The 23,937-nt window shown below is 49.2% G+C and overlaps 1 protein-coding gene across 7 annotated transcripts in view; it reads left to right on the forward strand.

The window, feature by feature from the left end:
• The window catches only part of FMNL2 (formin like 2), a 115,944-nt gene that overhangs the window by 54,603 nt on the left and 37,404 nt on the right, over nt 1-23,937 (forward strand). For all 7 annotated transcript variants that reach the window (XM_030952021.1, XM_030952020.1, XM_030952023.1 and 4 more), the window contains exons 2-6: nt 9,918-10,001; nt 16,984-17,064; nt 19,427-19,503; nt 21,405-21,488; nt 23,447-23,599. In XM_030952021.1, the coding sequence (XP_030807881.1) occupies nt 9,918-10,001; nt 16,984-17,064; nt 19,427-19,503; nt 21,405-21,488; nt 23,447-23,599 (479 nt within the window). The remainder of the gene's footprint in view (nt 1-9,917; nt 10,002-16,983; nt 17,065-19,426; nt 19,504-21,404; nt 21,489-23,446; nt 23,600-23,937) is intronic.

The following is a 23,937-nucleotide window of genomic DNA, read 5'->3' on the forward strand; positions in this document are numbered from 1 at the left end:
GGACAGCCTCAGCTGCTGTGGGAATCTGTGCCTCGGCCTGCCCACCCTCCCAGGGAGGAATTCCTTGCTGAAATGCCCTCCAGCTGTGGTGCAGTGGGGTGTGCACAGCTGCCACATGGGCTGTGCCAGCCGTCAGTCAGTCGGAGCTGCTGCCCGGAATTTTCCTTTTCCTCCTCAGCAGCTGATGGGCGAGCAGCAGTGCAGCCCCACAGGTGACACATGCTCCACTTCCAGAGGGATTGCAGGGAGCAGCATGAGGGCATGGGATCTTCTGACTCACAGCAAAGCTGCTTTTTTCATGGGATCTGGGGAAGAGTTCCAGAGAAAAACCGAAATCCCTTGGTGTATTTGGGATAACTGTAGGGATGCTTGGACCTCACCGCTCTGTCTGTGCTGCTGTGAGGCAGCACAGGAGTGAAAAAGATGTGAAAATTGCTGGAACCCCTTTTGTGTGTGTTTTCCATCATTTTTGTGCCCTGCAGCTCTCAGCACTGTGGGCTGCCCCATGGATGGAATCGTGGGCACTGCCCACCATCTGTGCCACTCCCAGCACAGCCTTTGGAATACACATCTTGGCTCTTTGGGAGCCACTTTCTCTGGCATTTCACTGAAAGGGCTTTAATTTTGGGTTTTGTGGTTTGCCTTATCAGCAGTGAGCAATTGAATAAAGCCATGGGACGAGCTCAGAGTGAGTCAGGCCTGGCTTGGCCTTTGAAGCGTTCCTTACCATGGAATTCTTTCCCAGTGGTGAATTAATGTGGTTTCAGCTTTCCCAAAACGTGAGGCCCTTAAGCTGAGTCTGGATTTTTGAGAGGAACAAGCAGCTCTGTGGTCACTGCAGCCCTCAGTCCCCAAAACCTTCCAGAGGTTTCCTGGATAAAGTTCTCTCAGAGGGGTTGGATGGCTCTCCCGGTGAGACCCCACTGCTGTGTGAGGAGAAGGGGTTTAGGAGCAGAGAATCAGAGAATCCTGAAGGTTGGAAAAGCTCTCCAAGATCTCCAGTCCAACCATTTCCCAGCGCTGCCCCAGGTTCCCAATGCCACATCCTCATGGCTTTAAATTCCTCCAGGGATGGGGATTCCACTGCCCTGGGCAGCCCATTCCAATGCCTGAGGAAATTGTCCCTCGTATCCAGCCTATCCCATCACTCAGGGAGTGATCCCCCGGTGGCTCTGTGTTGCTGCTTCCATCCCTACAGTGCCCTGATTAACCTCTGGGAAGGAAATGCTAATTTATGATAAATATGCAAATGGAAGTGCTGATCAAAGGGAGCAGAGAGCTGCACGTGGGGAAGGAGGAAAGACACAGAAGGGCTCAGAAAAGTCATGGAAAACCACAGTGGTGGTAAAACATGGGAATCTCAGTGTGTGCCTTGCATGTGGGCACCATGGGGCAGGAAGGCCTGGCTGTCCCCAAGCCAGGCTCCATCAGGATTCCAGGCTGATGCTGTAGCAGGGCCATGAACACCCAGGAAGTGCTGGTGTCCCAAGGAATATTCCCCCTTCCCTTCCACAGAATTCCTGGATGCTCCAGTCCTTCCTTACCAGCTGAGGAACCACAGGTTGTCACCACAGATTTCTACATCCCCTTCCAAATGCTTTTGGGAGCTTTGCCCTTCCAAAGATGAAGAAGTTGTTCCTGTATGACCTCAGGCCCACAGAGATGCACCTGGGGAATCACGGATCCAGAATTCCAAGAGCTTGACTTGGGTGTTTTTCCCAATCATTTCCCAGGGATGAGCTCCACACGCCGTGTCCTCTCTCCTCAGCAGGTCCCTCCATGCTGGGGGAGCTTCTCCCGCTCTTCCCTACGGATCCAGGGCATCTTTAGGAAGAGAAAGACCTGGTGCAGGCAGAGCATTGGTATTTTTAGATCAAAGACAAGTTTAATAAAAAAACAGGAGGGGAGAAGGAGGATTAGAACAATAAGCACATTTAATTTTAGCCTAGCCTGGATTCCTCATAAAGTCAGGGAACTTGGAGCTCAGCTTCAGTTGCCTCTGGCTTTCCTAAATAAACACACTGGAGCAGGGCTGGGAAGTTAAGCAGCACAGAAAATTGCAAAAAGTTGCATTTTAATATTCTAGGAGAATATTAAGGGCAGTTTTACAGGCCAGGCCCTGGAATTAAATTTTAATGCTGCACAAAAATCCCGAGGTTGTTTTGGTAGGCAGCTCCTGGAGCTACACAAAGACTTTTTCTGCAGGAAGGGTCACAGGACAGGGGTTAGGAACAGGGCAGGGTCAGGGCAGGGTGAGGAACCTTCTCCAGCCGTGGCAAGTGAGCAGGGTTCGGGGACAGGATCTGCTGCTTTTGGAATTTCGTGATTTCTTCTGGAATTTTGTGATTTCTTCTGGAATTTTTGTCTGGAGAAAAACATGAACCTCATTGATCTCTACAGCTCCTGGACAGGAGGGTGGAGTGAGGTGGGCTTGGGCTCTTCTGCCATGTCCCAAGTGAAAAGATGACAGGAAATGACCCTAAGTTGCACCAGGGGATGTTCAGGTTAAATATTGGGAATTTTTTTTTCCCTGGAAGAGCAGTGAGGCATTGGAATGAGCTGTCCAAGGATGTGGTAGAGTCACCATCTCTGGGAGTGTCCAAGATGTGGCACCTGGGGACGTGGCTTAGGGATGGTTGTGGTGATGCAGGGTTGATGGACTCGGTGATCTTCGAGGTCTCTTCCCACCTGGATGATTCTGGGATTTTGGGAATTTTCCCCCTGGTTGGCACTGCCCTCCTGTGCTGTGGGTGATCTGCTCAGTGTGTGTTTCACCTGGGAAGTGTGTTGGGATGAAGAATTGTGGAATCATCAAGGTTGGAAAAGCCCTCTAGGATCATCAGATCCAACCCTAACCCTCTAGAATCATCAGATCCAACCCTAACCCTCTAGGATCATCAGATCCAGCCCTAGCCCTCAAGGATCATCAGATCCAACCCTAACCCTCTAGAATCATCAGATGCAACCATTCCCCCAGCACTGCCAAGGCCATTTCTGACCCCTGTCCCCAAGTGCCACATTAATGCACCCATTAACGCTGTACCAAGGTGTTGCAGACCTTTAGTAAACTCGGGTTAGAGGTGATTCAGTGAGTGGGTGAGGCAGGAGCTCCCACTGGTGACTCTTGGTGGCTCCAAGCAGCCCCTGTCCCCTTGGTTGTCCCAGGAGAGGATGAGTTGGGAAGCTGGAGTTGTCCTGCTCCAGCCTCAAAGGATGAGCACAGAGCCCTGGGTTTGCTCCTGCCTGGGCACCCTCCTGTTCTAAACTGTTCCTTTTCACACCAGCTAAATTTAGGGATTGTGAGGGAACATTTCCAGCCTCAGCCATCACATCTCTGGCAGCCAGGGGTCACAGTATCACATGAACCCATCTGAGCTGATTTATGTTCTCTTTTTGATGGTTTTGGAATTTGGTTGCTCTTGGATCCTGGTCACTGGGAGGATGTGGGCAGCTCAGTGCCAGGCAGGAAACTTGGACGCACTGAGGAGCTGGGGTTTGGTTCTCAGGCTCCCTCCAGCCAGGGAAGGGCTGCTCTGCCTCAGGGTTACAGAGCTGGGAGGTATGGGCTTGACTTAGGAGCCAGTTTTGGGCCTGCTTTGTAAGAACTCACTGGGTATTAATAAAAGTTAAAATACTTCAGGCTCTGCCTTAAAACAGCCCTGAGTGAAATGCAGGAAAAATCAGGATTGCAGCTCATCGTGGTGGAGAAAGTGAGATAAACCCCAGGGAGCTGCAGGCAAAGTGCTGTGCTGAGCCTGAGGAGTTGGGAAGGAGGTGGGCTGGAGAATAAACTCAGACTGGGAAGTTCCAGGTGAGGATAGGGAGGCCTTGGAGCCTGGAGTATGGGCAGAGCTTTGATGTGGGTGTGTAAATCTGAGTCACGAGCACCAAGACTTGTTTGAAGGATTTTAAAGCCCTGATCTTTTTCCTAAGTGCTGCTGGGAAGCCAGAAACGATCCAGGTTTGCTTTTCCATCTGTCTGGGAGTCCTGGAAGGTGGGAGTAATCCCAGTCAGAGGGAGGACAGGAGGAAAAGCCAGCTGGGAGTTAATTCCCAGGAGTTTGAGTTCCTGTGCAGCATCTCATGGAGGAGCAGTGGGAATTCCCTTCACCCTCACCTGCCACATCAGGGTGGAGGAGGATTTCCTGGGATACCTTTATTCCTTTCAAGGTCATTCAAGGAAGTGGGAAGTTTAACTCTTTGCTGGGATGGTTTTAATGTCCCTTCTTCCAGTGCTGGTGTTGGTCAGACTCAGCTCCCCTTGCCAGGCTCTGCCTTTTCCATCCCCATCCATTGGATGGTGAGGACATCCCACATTTTAGGGCTTCATGAGCTCCTACTGACACATCCAGGGCTGTTCATGGGAACAAATGGATCAGGAGGACTCTGTGCTCATTCCCAGCACAATTGATGCCAGGATTCATTAATAAAAGGGATGCAGACTTGAAGATGATGTGATCAATAAGAGCAGCAGTCTGATGCTATTAATTAGCAATGCTATTAATTAGCAATGCTCATGCTTTTGAGTTGCTCCTACACTGGTTTTCCAAAACATTGTGCCTTTTAATCCTCAGGAAAATGAGGAATAAGTTGGAAGAAGCACAGCTCAGTCGTTCCACCACTGGCACTGGTGTTGGTGCTGGTGTGACCTGGGCTGCAGGTGGCACCTGGAGGCATCTGCTGGTGCTTCCCTTTCCACCTGGATGCTTTATCCTGCTCTGCCACGTGGGATGTGTTTCAGCATTTTCCCTGGATACTGCTGGCTGCAGCAGCACTTTGCCCCCAAGGGCTGAGGCCACCACGTGTGGTCACCAGCAGCTCCCTCAGTGCCCTTTTCCCATGGAAGGGGACAGCAGGACAGCCCCAAGGGACATGTTTGACATCAAGGACAAAGCCAAGCCGTGGTGGTGGTGGTGCCCAACCCTGCAGATCAGTCCACAAGTGAGATTTTTAGTCCTAGAACCTGGAATTGGAGGCTCCGCCAGTTTGGATGGAGCTGGGCTTTGTTTCCTTGGTTAAAAATACAGAAATTTCCTTGTTGCACTCTGGTTTTATTTTTAACTCTTCAGCCATTTAATATTTTGGAGGTCTGCTCGTACTCCCCCCAGTTTTCCATCTGCTACTGTGATTAATTTAAGGCCCAGCTCTATCCAGCCAAGGCAGAGCAAACCAAAAGGAATGGAAACCTTACCTAGGTTGTTTGGCAGGCAGCAGCAGACATGAATAACTTTGGAATTCGGGGGGAAGAGCCAAGTGCCGTGCTCCTGGAGCCAGGATGGCTTGGACAGGAGCCCTTGCAGACAGCAGGAGGCTGAGCAGGATCCAGCTGTGCTTCCTCCAGGGTTGTGCTGGAGGTGTTGCTGAGCGCTCGGAAGCGCAGGGCTCCGCTTTCCTGCAGCCTCTCCAGGCAGGGGGATGTGCCAGAGCTTGGCTTCTCCCCCCTCCCAGGCCTGGGAGCACCGTGAGATAGTGGAAAGTTGCAGTGAGGAAGGTGGGACTGATTCCCCAGGCTGTGGGAGGAAGGAGAGGGGTGAAGCTGTTGAGATCACCTGGGCTCGGCTGCTCGGCCAGGGGGGCAAAACAGCATGGCCAGAAATTTGTTTGTTTTTAACACCTGGGTTGTTAAAATTTGGGTTAAAATAAAATGTTAAAATAAAATTTAAATTTTAAAAATAAAATAAGCTGGGTGATTATTTTTCACCTGGATTGGTAGGAGCCATCCCTGGCCAGGGGTGGGGATGTGGATGGAAATGAGGATGAAGAGCAGTGGGGCTGCTTCAGCTGCAGTTCCTACTGACAGGAAAGGGTTTTATGGGATCCTCGTGGAAGCTGGGGATCCATTTTGAATGGAAATCTGCTCCAGCTGCACAAGTGGGTGGTGACACAGGGGACACAGGCAGGAGTTTGGATTGTTCTGGGAAGGGAATAGTTCTGCTCTCAGAAGCCTCCAAAGCTCTAATTGGGAAAAGATGGAAACGGGAAACCACAGGACATAGACCTGTCATTAAGTGAAGAGCACTGGCATGTGTGAAGCCCAGGGTTGTAGGAGCTGGAAGTGGCCAGGAGATGTTGGTGAGTCATTCCAGGGATCCACAGGGAATGAGAAAACCCAGTGTGTCTGGTTGGGTGGGACTCCAGCAAAGCTCCTGCAGCCAGCTCAGTAGCCCCTGCCTCAGATCCTGCTGCAGTCAGGGACCTGGGAGCAGTGCACTTGGATTTCAGGGGCCCCTTGAGATAGTGCCATGCAGGGATGTAAAAAAAACCCAAACTGCTGCTTCCCATGGAGGTAAAAATACTGTGGTTTGGGATCCTGTTTTCCAGCAGGGAGTGGCTGTTGAGAGTAAGAAAATCCTTAGTCCGGGTTTCAGAGAAGGTATATCCTGTACTACTACTACTACTACTACTACTACTACTACTACTATTATTATTATTATTATTATTATTATTATTATTATTAATAATAATAATAATAATAATAATAATAATAATAATAATAATAATAATCATAATAATAATAATAATAATAATATCCTGGCAGAATCCTGGAATATCCTGAGTGAGAAGGATCATGGATCCAGCTCCTGGCTCTTCACAGACACCCCAACAATCCCACCCTGTGCATCCCTGGTGTCCAAGTCCTGCTGGAGCTCTGGCAGCCTTGGGAATGTGCCCATTCCCTGGGGAGCCTGGGCAGTGCCAGCACCCTCTGGGGGAAGAACCTTTCCCAAAATCCAACCTGAAATTCTGTGGCACAGCTCCAGCCATTCCTCAGGTTCTGTCCCTGATCACGGAGAGCAGAGATCGGAGCTGTCCCTCAGGAGGAAGCTCCAGATGTCTCCCCTCAGCCTCCTCTCCTGCAGCTGCACAAACCCAGTGACCCCGAATGCTCCACATCTGTCCCCTGCAGACCCTTCCCCATCCCTGTGCCCTCCTTTGGGCACTCACTGGCAGATCCAAACCTCCCTCAGGCTGTGCAGGTAACCAGGGTGGTTCTTCCCTTCCCAGTTCCCTCCAGCCAAGGGGTGACTGTGACCGTGCTCACAGGGGTCCCAGGATGAGGGAAGAGATGAGGATCTGACTCCATGTTTCAGAAGGCTGATTGATTATTTTATGATATATATTACATTAAAACTATACTAAAAGAATAGAAGAAAGGATTTCATCACAAGGCTCGCTAAGAATAGAAAAAGAATGATCACAAAGGCTTGTGTCTGGGACAGAGACTCTGAGCCAGCTGGACTGTGATTGGCCATTAGTTAGAAACAACCACACGAGACCAATCACAGATGCACCTGTTGCATCCCACAGCAGCAGATAACCATTGGTTACATTTTGTTCCTGAGGCCTCTCAGCTTCTCAGGAGGAAAAATCCTTAGGAAAGGATTTTTCAGAAAATATCGTGGCTACAGGTGAGCCTGATACCCTCTCCTGTCTACCTAATTAAGGTGTCCAGGGCATCTACGCTGGAGCACAGATACTTGCATGTACATACCTAGCAAAAACTAACAGTAAGGTTGGGACTAAGTCTTTTGTCCTTGGGCGTGTGTGGCAGCCATCTTGACATCTTCAGTGTCATGCTTGTTATAAGCTACAAGAATGTAAAATCTGGGGGCTGATTGGTTGGTGATTTACTCTGGATGGTGGTGGGAAGTGCAGTTCACCCTCAGCCTGCACACAGGGGCTGAGCCTGGCTGCTCAGGGTGTGCAGGGAGGATTTTCCCTGTGGGAGAGGGCAGCAGTGTCTGGAGAGGGTTCTAGAGTTGGTTTGGTTGTGTGGAGCAGAGCAGAGCTCTCCCTGCTGCAGCCTGGGACCAGCTGCCTGCCTTTGGCAGTGAGATCCCTGCAGCCTGGCCCTTGTTTTCCCTGCTCAGGCTCTGATCCCTGCTGGAGCCCTGCCATGGCTGAGCCCTGCCCAGGGTTCCAGGCAGGTTTGTTGTCCCCCTGCCAGCCGGGGTGCCTAAGCTGATTAGCTCTAAGGAGATCAGGGCTTGGCAAGGGCTGCACTGCAGGTAAACACCGGAGCTTTTCCTCCAGCTGGGAGCCAGTGGAGCTGTGAAATATGGCTCGGGAGTGAGGAATGGCGCTGGAAGAACCCTCAGGAAAAATACCAAGAAGTGCATGAAATGATAAGCAGGGCTGATAAGGTGCCTGGTGAGAGACTGAGAGGAGAAGCAAGCGCAGATATGATCAGAGCCTATAAATACTGTCAGCATGACAGCAGAGATGAGCAGGAGAAAGAGTCATTGTTATCTGATGGAAAACAAGCTCTGGGAGGAGCAGCCATGGGAGCAGGAGGTGTGGAGGGGATCCCCAGGAGCAGGAACACTCCTTGGGATGGAGCAAATCCTCAGCTGCCCCTCGTTCCCAAGGCTGTCCTGGTGTCCATCAGTGTGGTCAGCACTGCATCCCTGGCACAGAACCGCCCTTGGCACCTGTGGTCCTGCCAGGAGCTTCCCTAAATTCCCATTTTCCAGGTGCCAGTGAGGTGTCCTGCTTGGCAGGTGTCCTGGATGCCCACAGGTGCTGCTTGTCCACATCCCTCCTTTTCCCTTCCCTGAGGAAACAAAGGAAGTCTGGGCAGAGGATGGGTCTGGGGTGGTTCCAGGGACCCCCAGGACATCCTGCTGGAATAAACCTGGAGGCTGTGTGTCACACAGCTTGGGAAGGTGCTCCTGGAGTGGGATTTCAGTCTGAAACCCTGATTTATTGATTGCTGATTTATTGTTGTGTCTGGTGCCACCAGGACCAGCCGGCTCTTCCTCACTGGGAATGGGCAGCCAGAGGCCTGTGGTCCCAGGGGTTAACTGGGTGAACTGGGGCCACTCTGGGGATTCCAGCTGGAGCCCAGGAGGTGCTGGAGCCCAGGAGGTGCTCAGCAGATTCTCCACCCACCTCTTGGCCTTGCTGTGCTGATGGGGATCCTTTCCAGACCTGATGTTTGCAGAGCTCTCCAGGTGTTCCTGGGTCCCATCCAGCTGTTCCTGGGTCCCCTCCAGCTGTTCCTGGCTGCTCCAGGAGCACAAGCATGACAGTTATGCTGCACATTCCGGGCTCTTGGGAAAGCTGCCCTTCCCAAGAGAGAGCTGTCCTGGAAGGAGAGCTCACATCAAAGGAGCCAGGAGCGATAGGAATCACATAATTGCTGCCTCTCCCCTTCCTTCTGACTCCTGTCACTCACAGTCTGGGATTGTTATCTCTGGGGCTTGGGCAGCAGCAATCCTGACTGCAGGATCTGTGTCATCCAGATAAGGTGGTGTGTGGTGGCTTTTCCAGCCCGGATGGCTGCTGCAGTAAAATGGAGTGGCGTTTCATGGTCCTGTTGGGAGAGGACTGTCCTGCAGCCCAGCTGCAGTGGGAGCTGTTTCCCTTGGGAATGTGCTCAGGGGAAGGGAATGGGACCTGGCTGGGGCACAGACTGGCTCCTGTGCCGTGGCAGCTCAGGGAATCCTGTCCTCTCTGCTGGAGGGAGGTGGATGGTCACAGAATCCAAAATTAGTTTAGATTGGGAGGGACCTTAAAGCTCATCCCATAGGCAGGGACACCTTCCTCCATCCCACGGTGCTCCAAGCCCTGTCCAACCTGGCCTGGGACACTTCAGGGATCCAGGGGCAGCCACAGCTTCTCTGGGAAGCTCTGCCAGGGCCTCCCCACCCTCACAGGGAACACTTTTTTCCTAAAAACCCAGGACCTGGGGCTCGGGGCTGGCCTGGGTCGCTCACCTCGTGTGTCCCAGCTCTGCCCTTGGGTGCCTGGTGATTCACCGGCGCTTTTGGGGCCAAAACCAACACGGGGAGGGAACGTTCCTGAGCAGCTCTGGCATCAGGAATTCACAGGAAGCAATTCAGCAGCCTCAGCCTCGGTGTGCTGCAGTGAGTCTGGCTGTGGCTGATGCTCACAGTGCTGCTGTCTCTCCACAGAATGCCATGAACCTGCCTCCCGACAAAGCCCGGCTCCTGCGGCAGTATGACAACGAGAAGAAGTGGGAGCTCATCTGTGACCAGGTAAGGAGCTCTGGAGAGCCTTGAGAGCTGCCTCTTCCCAGCTGCTCCATCCACAGCGTCCCTGGGCCTCGCAGGACCTCGCAGGACCTTGCAGGACCCAGGAAACTGCTGTTCCCAGGAGCTTCAGACACTCCTTCCTTCTGCTCCCTTGTTGGTAACCACTCCTGGAGGCCTTGCAGTGACAGCTGCAGCCACCCCAGCCCATCCTGGGGTTCTGTCATTCCCTGATTTGTGTTTCTCTGTGTCCCAGAGGGCTGTGAGCTCTGGGCTGGAGCCTGTGCTGGCAGCAGGTCAGGCAGAAGCTGTTTGATGCCACCTCACAGAGGGATATCCCTTTCCACTCTGATGCTTCCCTCCTGGATTCCCTCTGGCTGCTGAACGCTGCTGGGTTTGCCCTGCACAGGCTCAGCCTGACCTCAGAGTCTTGCAAATGAGAAGAAATTATCAAATGAACAAATGAGCAAATTATCAAATGAGCAAATTATCAAATGAACAAGTGAGCAAATGATCAAATTAACAAATGATAAATGAGCAAATGAACAAATGAACAAGTGAGCAAATGAACAAATGATCAAATGAACAAATGATCAGATGATCAAATGAGCAAATGAGCAAATGAACAAATGATCAAATGAACAAATGATCAGATGATCAAATGAGCAAATGAGCAAATGAACTAAGGATCAAATGATCAAATGAACAAATGATCAAACAAGCAAATGAGCAAATGAACAAATGATCAAATGAAAAAATTAAGAAATGATAAATGAGCAAATGAACAAATGATCAGATGAACAAATGAACAAATGATCAGATGATCAAATGAGCAAATGAACAAATTAACAAAGGATCAAATGATCAAATGATCAAACAAGCAAATGAACAAGTGATCAAGTGATCAAATGAGCAAATGAGCAGATGATCTCAGTCCAGGCAGTGCCTGGCTGCCCACGTCATGCTCCGTGGTGCCAGCTGGAGCTGTCACCTCCAGGGACAGGAGGCTGAGCCCCTGTTCACCTCCAGAGGCTGGGAACAGCCTGGGTTAGGCAGTGCCAGCTGCTGAGGCAGCTCCTGGTGAGCTGTGCAGGGTGTGCAGCAATCAGCAGGATGTGGTGGATCAGCAAGAATGGCATTTTGGGGGGGAATACAAAATGTGACAGAGTGGGATTTGAACTTGGGAGCCAGCAGCAGAATGCCTGAAGTTCAGCAGTAATGGCCAATGAAGATAATTGATCCAGCACTGGGGGAGTGGGATATTCCCTTGGGATGTGAGCTTGGCACAACCAGGGTGAGAGTTTGGCAGGAGGTCAGGGACATTGGGATAAGGACATTTATGGGACATTTCCTAGTCAGCTGTTACAGTGGTGGGCTGTCTGATACAGTCATGGAATTCCAGACTGGTTTGGGTTGGGAGAGACCTTCAAGCTCATCCAGTTCCAACCTGAGGAACACCTTCCACCATCCCAGATTGCTCCAAACCCCATCCAACCCGGCCTAGGGCCCTTCCAGGGATCCAGGGGCAGCCACAGCTTCTCTGGGCACCCTGTGCCAGGGCCTCTCCACTCCCACAGAGAGGATTTTTTCCCCAATACCCCATCTAGCCCTGCCCTCTGGCAGTTTAAATTCATTGCACAGGTACCTTAAAGTAAAGCTTAATGAAGAATTGCTTTTTTCCCATGAGTTTCCTGTGCAGAGAATGTAAAGCTTGAGCTATTTAAAGGTTCATTTTACTGAGACATTCTAAAATGCAGGAGCTGCTGTGAGTGAGTGCAGATTCCCCATCCCTGGCAGTGTCCCAGGCCAGGCTGGATGGGGCTGGGGACGCTCTGGGACAGTGGGAGGTGTCCCTGCCATGGCAGGGGTGGCACTGGGTGGGCTTTAGGGTCCCTCCCAACCCAGTCCAGTCTGTGATTCCATGATTTGTGCCAGGCTGTTCCCTGCAGAGGTGTGAGCTCTGTGCTGAGCTCCTGCTGGCAGTGGGACAGGCAGGAGCTGTTTGATCCCAGCCTGGATGTGCAAATTCCCCCTCGGAGCTGATCCACCCTTTGCAGCTGCTGCTGATTCACTGCCCAGCATGGGCTGAGACAGCAGCCTGAGCAGATGGGGAGGAAATTTGCAATCTGGAGTAATCTCCTTGCACAACTCCCAGTCAGTCCACCCCCGGGCTGGGATGAGTCCCTTCCCTGGGATGGGCCCTTCCCATCCTTTGGAAAGGCAGGGAAGCAGGGCTGGTGGAGCAGCGCTGGGGAGCTAGCAGGGCCAGGGGACCAAGTGCCACTTTTGCCCTGGCCAGCCATCCCATGGGACACACTGGGCAGGGAGGACAGCCTGGGGTCTGGCACAGCCCCCTGGGGGTGCTGCCACCCCCTCAATCACAGCAGTGTGAGCAGGTGTCACTAAAAGCACCAAAATGCAGCATATGGGGTGTGAAATATCTATATATTCACAGTATAGAAATATTGCCCTGGAATATCAAAATTATTACTATTATTGTTATTGTTATTGTTATTGTTATTATTAATAATAATAATAAACATTACGTTATCTATAATATATAAAATATAATATATATTCAAAATATAGAATTATTGCCCTGGAATACATAAATATATATAAAATTAATATTAATATTATTATTAATAATGTTAATTGTATATATAACATATAACATATATATAACATGTTATATATTAACATATATAACAATATGTTAATTATATATATATTTTATATATATATATATATATAACATATATAGTATATATTCACAATATATAAATAGTGCCCTGGAATATAGAAATATTATATCTATAAATATTAAATATAATAAAAATATTACACGTAATATAAAAATACAAATATATAATAATATATGCTAATATATAATATATATTATAATACATATATAATAATATATATAATATATATATTATATATTATTATATAATAATATATAATATATATATTATATATATTATTATATATAATATATATATATATATATATATAATAATATATATATATATATATATAATATATTATATAATAATATCTAAATATTATTAATATTTAAAATATATATATTCACAATATATAAATAGTGCCCTGGAATACATAAATATTATTTCTATAAATATTATAAATATTAAATATTATAAATATTAAATATAATAAAAATGTTACATGTAATACATAAAAATAGAAATATATATATATAAAATAATATATAAAATATATATATTCACAATATATAAATAGTGCCCTGGAATACATAAATATTATAAATCATTCCACGAGGACACTTCCACAGTGACATGCTGTCCTGCTGGTGGGAATGGCTGGATTGCTGGGATGGGACCGAGCCACCCTCTGGATCTGTGGGAGCTGGGGAATTCTGCACCGTGCTCAAGATGTGTTTGAGACGCTGCTCCCCATCTCCTTGTCCATCTCCTTCCCCCCTGTCCCAGCCCGTGAGGTTTATGCGCTCCCAGCACAGCCCGTGGGATTCTCATCCCGACTTGGGTGCTTCCCCAGCATCTGTGAATCCCAGGAATGAAACAGCTTAGTGAGGATAATGATAATAATGGGAATAGCAGATGGGCTAATGCAGAAAAATGCCCTGAGTGGCTTTGGGAGCCAGGGGTTGTTGGGAAAGGCACAATTTCCTGGTTCCGGAGTGAATGCGTTTTCCAGAGCTGGGGGACCAGGAGATGTGTCAGGCTCCTTGTAGGATCACGTGCAGGAGGAAGTGCACAGGTCCAGCAGTTCCTCCTGGCTGCTGAAGCAAAGCCCCCCCAGCCTCCCTTTTTTTCTGTGTCCATCAGAAAAGAAAGTGCTAATTCTGGGTGAAGGGGGCACAGGAGAGCTGTTGTGCTCCTGCTTTTCCCCTGAATTACGGAATCATGGAATGGGCTGGGTTGGAAAGGACTTTAGAGCCATTCAGTCACGCTCCTTCCCCATCCCAGGTTATTCCTGGCCTTGGGCACTGCCAGGGATCCAGGGGCAGCCCCAGCTGCTCTGGGAATCCCAGCCCAGCCGGGAATTCCCAATTCCCAATGTCCCATCCATCCCTGCCCTCTGGCAGTGGGAGCCATTCCCTGGCTCCTGTCCCTCCAGCCCTTGTCCCAAATCCCTCTCAGGATTTAATCCCAGTGAATTCTCCCCATTTATTCCTGCAGAGGAAGGTGCTGGGCCCAGCTCATCTCATTGCTCTCTGTCCTTGCATTCCCTGTGCTGTTCCATCCTGCCTTCCAACACCCCTCCTCAGGGATTTTCCAAGCCAGGAAGGATCTTTATCCTTGGGAGTTAAGCTGGTTTGCTTTGCAGGTGGCTGACAAAGGCAATGTGCAGTCACTGCTGCTCTGTGCCCCTGTCCTTCCAGCCTGCAGATAATGCTGCAGCTCACAGCAGTCACACAGGGCAGATAAAAAGGGTTTCACCAGGATTTAGGAACTTTGTTGTGTCTGAATGGCTCAATCCAGGGAAGCCACCACGTCCCAGTCGTGATGTCACCCCACAGCATTTGCTGAGCAAGGTTTGGCCGCTCCAATCTGGATTTTAGGCTTTTTTATTTTGTGTGTGTGTGGTAAAAATGCCCGACCTCACCACTCAGATGGTGTTAAATCCTGGGCTTGGAAGCGGAGCTGGCCAAGGAGTGGGTGGGAATTGCCAGAAGTGGAGGGGAGGAGCTGACAGGAAAAAAAGCAGGGATTTTTAACTCTTTAATTATGGTTTCTGAGGCACAGCAGTGCCTTGGGAAGTGTTGGTGTTGGGGTGCTCCCAAGGGGGATGATGAGAGCATCCTGGTGGATTCCAGGAAGATCAGCCAGCAACCAGCTCCATTCCCAACCCCTGGGAGCTGCCAGTCAGATTTTTGGGAAGAGGATGGCTGTGACCAGACATCCAGGGTGACTTGGAGGCCTCACTGCACAGCCTGGCCCTTGCAACTTCTTAATCAGCCTCTAATATAAAACACTCCGAGCTGGATAAACCCAGACAGGACTCATAGCCAGGAAAGGGCAATTTTAAAAGCTAATCCCTCCTAGCTTTCCAAACCAGCAAAAAAAGAAACACTTGAGGGGGCTGTAAAAATGTTTCCAGGCCTAGGAGGTGTTTACCACGAGTAATTTTTGGTCACTCCTCAGGTAGGAGCCTTGCTGGAGCTTGCTGCTCATGGATAATGTCTGGAAAGTTCTTTAACCCAAATAATTCCACTCCACGAGAATGAGCAGCATCTTTTTACACGAAGCTGCTGCAGAGATTATTACATAAATACATAATTACAGCCAGGTTTGAAGAAAACAAACAAAACCATCCAGTAGCTGCATCCCAGACTGCTTAATGTGCTCCTTGAGTCTCTTTAAACGTTTCATTTTGAGGATTCCAGGCAATTAAAGCTGGTGGTTGGGAAAAGCTCCTGTCACTCCAGCAGATGAGGGTGGATTACTTGGGAAGAGGAATTAATCCATAAAAGCAGAAGAGCTTCTCTGGGGGGTTGGACTGAACACGGCTCTGTCAGCAGAAATGGGGGAATAAATGGGAGAGGGAACATGGAGCATTGTTGGGATGGGACTCTGCTGCCAGGAGGAGGTGGCAGGGGCTGGAATTGGGGGATCCTTGAGGGCTCTTCCAACCCAAACCACTCTGGGCTTCCAGGAAATCTCTGAGTGCCCCATGGGAGCCACTGAGGTGAGCCTGGCCCCAAGGATCTCCGAGAGAGAGCCAAGAAGAATCCACGGTGGTGGACATGGTGCAGGGGCAGGGCAGACCCTGCTGGTGTCACTTTGTCCAGAGAAGAACCCTCAGGGAAGAGCTTTGCATTTTCTGAGCTGTTTTTTAGATAAAATAGGAAATGCCAATTCCAGAGCCGTGTGGAGGTGCATGGAAAAAGAATCCAGTTGTAAAAGAGGAAAGCCATGAGTGCTCTGTGGCTTCCAGAGCTCCCACCAGGGCTGGTGGAGCTCACAGAAGAGATTTTCCTTCATTCTTTTCCTGCTGGCCATGATGGGTTGCTTCTTTTCCAGCAAGCAACAAGAAAATAACAGGAAGAACTTGTGGTGTTCAGACAGTTCTGGTAACTGGGCAGCAGTGTCCTGTTCATTCTGGAATAAGCTCGGGATAATGCAGTCAGAATTGCATCCTGACCTAATAAAGGGAGGTTTCAGATAAAAGAGGAAGTTTCAGGAGATTGGGATGAGGTCTTTCCTCCAGGGAAAGGGCTAGAATAGCTTAAAGTTCTTCCAAGATACAAGTAGGATCAGAGTGTTTGGGGATGCTGTGAGGAGGTTTGGACACAGCACACTGCCCAGGGAACAGCTCGTGTTTCACAGCAGCTCTGGTGGGATAAACTTCCAGCTGGACACTGGGAAAGCAGGGAAAAATCAGGGAACTCTCAGAAAACAGAGCTTTGGTGTTTGCCAGCAAAATCTGTGCTCTGGGGCTGAGGAGGGATTGATTGGAGATTGAGTGATCCCTGCAGGAGGAGCTGGGACTTTGAGGACTGGCTTCCCACTGCCAGAGGGCAGGGATGGGTGGGACATTGGGAATTGGGAATTCCTGGCTGGGCTGGGATTCCCAGAGCAGCTGGGGCTGCCCCTGGATCCCTGGCAGTGCCCAAGGCCAGGCTGGAGCAGCCTGGGACAGTGGGAGGTTTTTTCCAAAAGGATTTTGTGTTGGTGCATGCATCTCCTCTCCTGACCCTTCTCCTTCCTCTCCATGCTCCTGCTGAGCAGAAACCCTGGAACTTCAGATGGATGTGCAACTAAAGTTCAGAATTCCCACCGAATGTTTAAGGTGTCTTTTTATACTGTTGATATAAATATCAAGATCCATTTAAATCTATTTTAATTGCATGCCTAGATTATCCACTTAGGAAGAGAATGCATCATAAATATGTATTGTTTAATATATATGTGGTGCGTGTGTTTTCTGGGTAAAGCAAATACGGAAAAATGGCTGATGTTTATTCCTGCCTCTTTTCCAGGAAAGATTCCAAGTGAAGAATCCTCCACACACTTACATCCAGAAGCTGAAGGGATATCTGGACCCAGCAGTGACCAGGAAGGTGAGGAGCATCCTGTTTCCTCCTGCCAGGATGGTCCTGGGGTCCAGGTTCCTTCCTGCCTTTGTGCAAATGCCCTGCAAAGTTGCAGGGAGAAGCAGAGAGAAATTGGGAATTTGCTAAATCTGCTGCAGTTTTCCAGCTTGGGAAGGAGAGCAGATGTTGGGAAGCCAAGGGCCATCTGACATGGAGCACAGCTTGTTTCAATAATGTTGGCTTCAGTAAATAACCTGACACATTGTCTCTGAGCTGGGCTCTAGGCCTGGCTTTGGCTAAGCCCCTGTCTGATGGCCCTTTGCTCACCCCTGGGAAGGGGTGTCCGAGGTTTGAGTCCTTTTCTCTGGGAACTTGCCTGGCAGAGGCTCAGTGCAGCTGAGTGCACTGTTCATAGTGGTCAGCTCCATCCATGGGGATCACCTCCATCCATGGGGATCACCTCCCATCCTTGGTGATTTGCTCCAACCATGGGGATCACCTCCATCCATGGTGACAGCTCCATCCATGATCACACCTCCAACCATGGGGATCACCTCCATCCATGGGGATCACCTCCATCCATGGTGACAGCTCCATCCATGGGGATCACCTCCATCCATGGTGACAGCTCCATCCATGATCACATCCCATGGAACTCCACCAGTGACAGCCATCATGGATCAGTCCATTGGACATATGCTCCCATCCTTGGTGGTCAGTTCCTTCTGTGGTGATCATCTCCATCCATGGTGACAGCTCCATCCATGGGGATCAGTTCCGTCCATGGGGATCAGCTCCCATCCTTGGTGATCAGTTCCTTCTATGGTGATCATCTCCATCCATGGTGACAATTCCTTGGGGCAGTATTAGCTTTTCATACTAAGAACTACGTGTACTTTATTTACAATAACTTTCCAATACCTATCACCTGTGTTAGACAGTCTGTCTCTACTCTAAACCAATCCAGAAGTGCCACCATCACAGCAGAAGATGGAAGACAAGAAGGAGGACAGGACATGCCCAGATTCCTCCACCTTGCCTCTTGAACCCCCATTCCAAAACCCCAAAATTCTCCATTTTCACCCTGTGACAAATGCACTATCATTCTATTCAAACCCTTGTGGCCTTGTAACTCCTCACACAAAGCTGGTGATTGTTTCTATGGGTTAAAATCAAAGGCACAGGTGTTTGTGACTGCGTGCCAAGGTCTCTGAGCCCCTGCCAGGGTCTGGAGTGCTCCAGGGCAGCCAGAGCAATGTCCTGGGTTCTGACACTGCTCTGGTTGGAGCCCCCAGCCAGGAGCAGGGAGCCATTTCCTTGGAAACCCTGAGGTTTCCCTGTGTGAAAGTTTCCCAGCCCGGTGAACGGGGTCTTTGTGCTTTTCCTCCGCAGGGTTTGGAGATTGTTCCGCGTTTGGCTTCGCTCCTTGGGCTCACATTGGAGCCTTTCTTACCCAGGGCTCCCGGGATAAAGGACAAACCCAAAGGGCCTAAAAATAACTGCCCTGGTTTCCTGCCTGTTGTTGGGTCGCTCCAGATCACCCACAGCCTTTGCTCAGCCCCTCTGACACGGGAAGGGATGGGAGAGCTCATCCCACTGGGGTTAAGGTTTCCACAGGGATGGGAGAGCTCATCCCACTGGGGTTAAGGTTCCTGCAGGGATGGGAGAGCTCATCCCGCTGGGGTTAAGGTTTCCGCAGGGATGGGAGAGCTCATCCCACTGGGGTTCCTGCAGGAATGGGAGAGCTCATCCCACCAGGATTCCTGCTGAAGGTTTCCACAGGGATTGGAGAGCTCATGCCACTGGAGTTCCTGCTGCCATTCACGTGCTGGCACTGGTTTTGCTGCATGGCTCTACCTGGCCTCTCACATCCAGGAATTCCTTCTCAATATCCCACCTGAGCCTGCCCTTATCCTTCCTCACCCATTAGGGTCTTGCTCAGGAAGGAGAATGTGCCAGAACAGCTGCTCCAGAGGGATTTCTCCAGCTGTTTTAGCCCCTTCCCATGGGCAGGGAGGAGAGGATCCTCCAGTCCTGCTCCAGATGGGATTGAGGTGCCCCCACTGGCTCTCTGCCACCTCCAGAGGGACTCTGCAACCTTCAGGAGAAAGTTTGGTGTTAAACCAAAGCTTGGCTTATTAGGAAATGTTTATTTATCTCCAGGCTTTTAATTTCCTTAATCCTGGAAGCTCCAGGATGTTCCTGGGAACAGAAGGGATCTCTCCACACGTGTTTTTGTTGACTGCTGGGCTGTTGTTGCTGCATTCCTGGGGATTTAGAGGAGTTCTCAGTTTCCCCCCATGTTTTCTTCATTCCCTCTGTGCTGGGTGAGATGTTGATGTTTTTTAATAGAGCCTAATTGTTATTTTTGCTGCTCATTCCATTGCAGAAATTCAGGAGACGAGTCCAGGAGTCGACTCAGGTGCTCCGAGAACTGGAAATTTCCTTGAGGACAAACCACATTGGGTGAGAGTTTTTGATGCCTCTGCTTCAATTTAATTTCTGTTTTTTATTATTTCTATTTTTTACTAATTTTATTATAAAATTGATTTTATTCATTAATTTATTTTTTTATTATTTAATAATTAATTTTTGAATTCTGAAGGTGTCTGTCTTTGAGAATACACCCCTTTGCATGTCAATAAGTGATGCCACTTGATTGCTAATTAAAGCCTGATGGGCTTAGTTAAGAGGAGCTGGGCATCTCAAGAGGATAATTCAGCTTTAATCCTTTCCTGATGGATTCATCCACATTTTTCTGAGGGCTAAGGGAAGGTTGGTGTCAGCTCCTGCTCAGTCAGAGCACGGGGAGTGAAGCTGTGTCCAGAATAAATATATATATAATTGTATATATATGTGATAAATTTATACTATATACATTTAAAATTTAAATAAATAATAATTTTAATAAATAATATTTTTAGAAATTTAAATTTTCTAGAATTTTAAAAATTAAAATTATAATATATAAATAATAATAAAATTTTAAAATTATACTATAATAAAATTTTAGAAATTATTAATGTATTTAATTATTAAATTTTAAATTTAACTATAAATTTATGTATCACCCTCCCTGCTGTCCTCATAGCTTTAACACGGAGCCTGGCTGGGAATAACAGCACCAGGATTTATGCACAAAGCAGCAAATCCATCCCAGATTGCTGCAGTAGAATTGCCAGAGGTTTTGTTTTTATCAGAGTTTAGGTTTTTATCAGACATCCCTTTTCCCGTCCTCATTCCCACCAGTTTCACCTTCCTGTGGGACCAGAAGCTGGTCCAGCACTGGGGCATCAGCCAGGGAGCTTTTCCAGTGGTTTTCTCCATGGTCACACCCTGTGTCCAGCTCAGTCCCATGGATTTTTCGGGACTCTGCTGGGATTTTGAGGGAATGGGGGTATTTTAAGCTGTGGGAGGAACTGCAGTCCCAGTGTGGGGATGGGAACCTTCCTTGGATCTGCACCATCCCAAACACTCCTCCCACAGCCCTGCCAGGTGTTCCCTCCTTTTCCAGCACCAGGGATTTCCCCCCAGAGGCTCAGGGCATCCATGGATCCCCCTGGATTTGGGATGGGCAGGAGGAGCCTGGCTGCTGCCCCAGAGCAAGAAAAGAGGGCACAGCACCAGTGCTCATTTCTCTGTGCCCCCTGGCTGAGGGATTCTTTCCAAAACACATTTTGTGAAACACCAGGCTGGTTATTTTCTCAGGGAAATGATAAAAAATGTCCCTCCTGAAGAGCAGAATCAGTCAGAGGTGATGGGTTCCCACTCCATGAGCCTGGAATTCCCACTTCCCTCCCTGGATTCCCTCATTCCAGTGGCACCCAGACACTCCCAGGGGATTTGCTGCCCCAGCTGGGGTTCAGAGAAGAGCTGGGGCTGTGCTGAGGCTCCTTTCCCCCCTCACTCTGCCCCTTAATTGATGGATTTTCAGGTTTTTCTTGGCATTATCAAAGCTTTGCAACATACAGACTTCCCTGAATTATTTTGCAAAACCCAGGGGCCGGAATTCACTGCTACAGGTGAACACCTTTTAAAAAAAAGAGGCCAAATTGCTGTTAAATGTACACCCAGGGTGTCCATCAGAGATTCTTTCCCTGCTTTTACAGCCTGCTGGAAATCAGGAGGAGATAAAAACTGAGCCAAGTCCCTGTGTGAGGAGCTGACCTTCACAGTGCTGCAAAAAACCCCCTCATTTCAGTACATTTGGAAAGGCATCTAAAGGACTCTTTAAAGTCCTCTAAATCACTCTGAAAACCCTTTTTTTTTGCCCAGAGTGCTGCAGTGGCTCTGTCTCCGGTTTTATGAGAATTCCAGGGAATCCCAAAGACCCAGGAAGGCTCTAATGTCTGGTGTTTCTCTCACAGGTGGGTCAGGGAGTTCCTCAATGAAGAGAACAAAGGCCTGGATGTCCTGGTGGAGTACCTGTCCTTTGCCCAGTATGCAGTCACGTAAGTGAGACATTCCTGGGATTTCCTGCCAGGAAATACATGGATTTTAGGGAATATTCCCTCATTGCAAAGGGGTTAAGCATTGAACAGGCTGCCCAGGGCAGTGATGGGGTCACAGTCCCTGGAATTGTTCAAAAAGTGGCTTGGTGGGCATGGAAGTGTTTGGTGGTTCTGGTCTTTTCCAGCCTCAATGATTCCATGATTCTGTGGGCCTGACAGCAGAGGAAATCTTGATGTGAGGCTGGAATTATTTCATCACAACAGACAAAAAAAAAAACCAAAAACAACCTGAATTTAAACCTTGAGATTATTCATCTGTGTTCATATTTTTTACCTTTGGTTTCTGAGCATCTTAGGGGTGGAGAACCCATCCCACAGTGTGTGGAGAGATGCAGGGTTCCTTGGAAATAGGTTTGCAGTTGGTGTCTGGGCCCAGGGCTTTGTATTCCTGCTGTGTTCAAAGGGATTCCCACCCTGCAGCCAGGCTGGGGTGCTGGGCAGCAGATGTGCTGCAGCACAGCTCAGCAGCAATTCCAGGGCATTTTGGGAATTGGGAAGAGTGGAAACCGAGTTTCTTTCTGACATCTGGGGCGTTGGGATCAGGTTTAGTTGTTTGGGTCATAAATCATGAGATGGGCTCTGAAAAACCAGAGGGGAAAATCAGCTTTCAGTGGAGATCTTCAGCTGAGACTTTGTTTTATGATGATGGAATCAGCCCAGACTGGTTTGGGTTGGGAGGGACCTTCAAGCCCATCCCTGCCATGGCCAGGGAGCCTTCCCAACCCACCCCAGGGTGCTCCAAACCCCATCCAAGCTGGCTGTGGGCAATTCCAGGCATGGGGAATTAATCCACATTCATTCAGGATATCGTAGCAGATTTTTTTTCTATAAAAATGAAAGAGAAGCCTTAGGTTAAAGATAATTTTGGAGTAAAAACTCGAGCTGGGGAGAGCCGATAATTTATTTTTAGCAAGGCTGCCATCAGATTTACATCCGTCACTGCCCAGAAAAGAGATTTGTGGTGGGGCTGCAGGAAAATTTATGAGGGAAAATCCTATGGTTTCAAATGTTAGCCACTGGAAAAAACCGTGCACAGCAAAAAGAAATGTTTGTACAAAGCCTTTCTTCCTAAATTTATACAAATGTACGCAAGGAGCTCGCTGGGTTTTTCCCCTCTCGCATGGGGAACATGAGTAATAACCTCAGGAGCTGGAAGGGGAACAAGCAATTCCTGCTTGGAATAGCAGAACAGCGGGCAAGGAGTCAGAAATCAGGGAATCTGGGATGATGGTGGTGATATTTGAATGTGCTGGGAGGTTTGTGGGGCCAGACTGGGATGGAGGAAACCAAAGTGGTGCTGGCACAGCTGATCTATGGAGATTCACTGGAGAGAGCTCCCAGAATTCCCAGCCTTTCCTTCCAGGCAGGGGTATTCCTCAGCAACAGTCAGTGTTGGATTTATTTTATGTTGAAGAAGTTGTTTGTTTGTTTGTTTGTTTGTTTGAAGATGTGTCCCTGAGGGATTGCAAGCCCTGTGGATGTGGCACTTGGGGACAAGGCCTACTGGTGGCCTTGGCAAGGCTGGGAATGGTTGGATTCCATGCTCTTGGAGGGCTTTCCCAGCCTGAATGAGCCTGTTGTGGAATTTCCTTCCCCTTGTGAAGCTCATCCTGTTTCCCTGGACTTTTCCATGTCCCTCCAGCATCACAATTCTCCTTTTCCACCATTATTCCACCTGCTGGCATCACAGAACCCTGGAATGGTTTGGGTGGGAAGGGACCTTCCCAGCGCTGGGGGATCACTTGGATTTGGTGGTTCTGGAGAGCTTTTCCTTTGCTTTTGTCCCGTTTGGCTTTGTCCAGTGATTCTGTGATTCCAGCAAAACCTGCAGCGGGAATGAGAACTCTGCGCGTGCCTCTCCCGCCTCACCCGGCCTTGGAATTTCCTCTTCCTTGCAGGTTTGACTTTGAGAGCCCGGAGAGCAGCGTGGAGAGCTCCATGGACAAGTCCAAGCCCTGGAGCCGCTCCATCGAGGACCTGCACAGGGGCAGCAACCTGCCCTCTCCCGTGGGGAACAGCGTGTCCCGCTCCGGCCGGCACTCCACGCTCCGGTACGGATCCCTGGGAGCAGCTCTTCCCTCTAGGGCATCCCTCCCTGCCTGAGCCCAGCGAAGGAATTGCTGGGTTGAGGTGGAAGGAGCCTCTCAGGGGCAGGATGAGCTGAGGATGCGTCTCCTTGTGCCATTCCTCTTCTCCAAAATGTCACTGAGCATTCCCATGCACCCAGCCAGGCTGGGGCTCCCATCCCGTGTCCTCTCTCTCCCAGCAGCACGTTTCTTCTGTGCTGCCATGAACGGGACATTGGATTCTTTGGAAAGGCCACTTCCCTCCCCCAAACCTGCTGTCACCCTCCCACCATTCCACGCTTGACTCTCTCTTTCTCAATATT

Source organism: Camarhynchus parvulus, chromosome 7 (assembly GCF_901933205.1).
Source record: "Camarhynchus parvulus chromosome 7, STF_HiC, whole genome shotgun sequence".
NCBI classification, from domain to species: domain Eukaryota; kingdom Metazoa; phylum Chordata; class Aves; order Passeriformes; family Thraupidae; genus Camarhynchus; species Camarhynchus parvulus.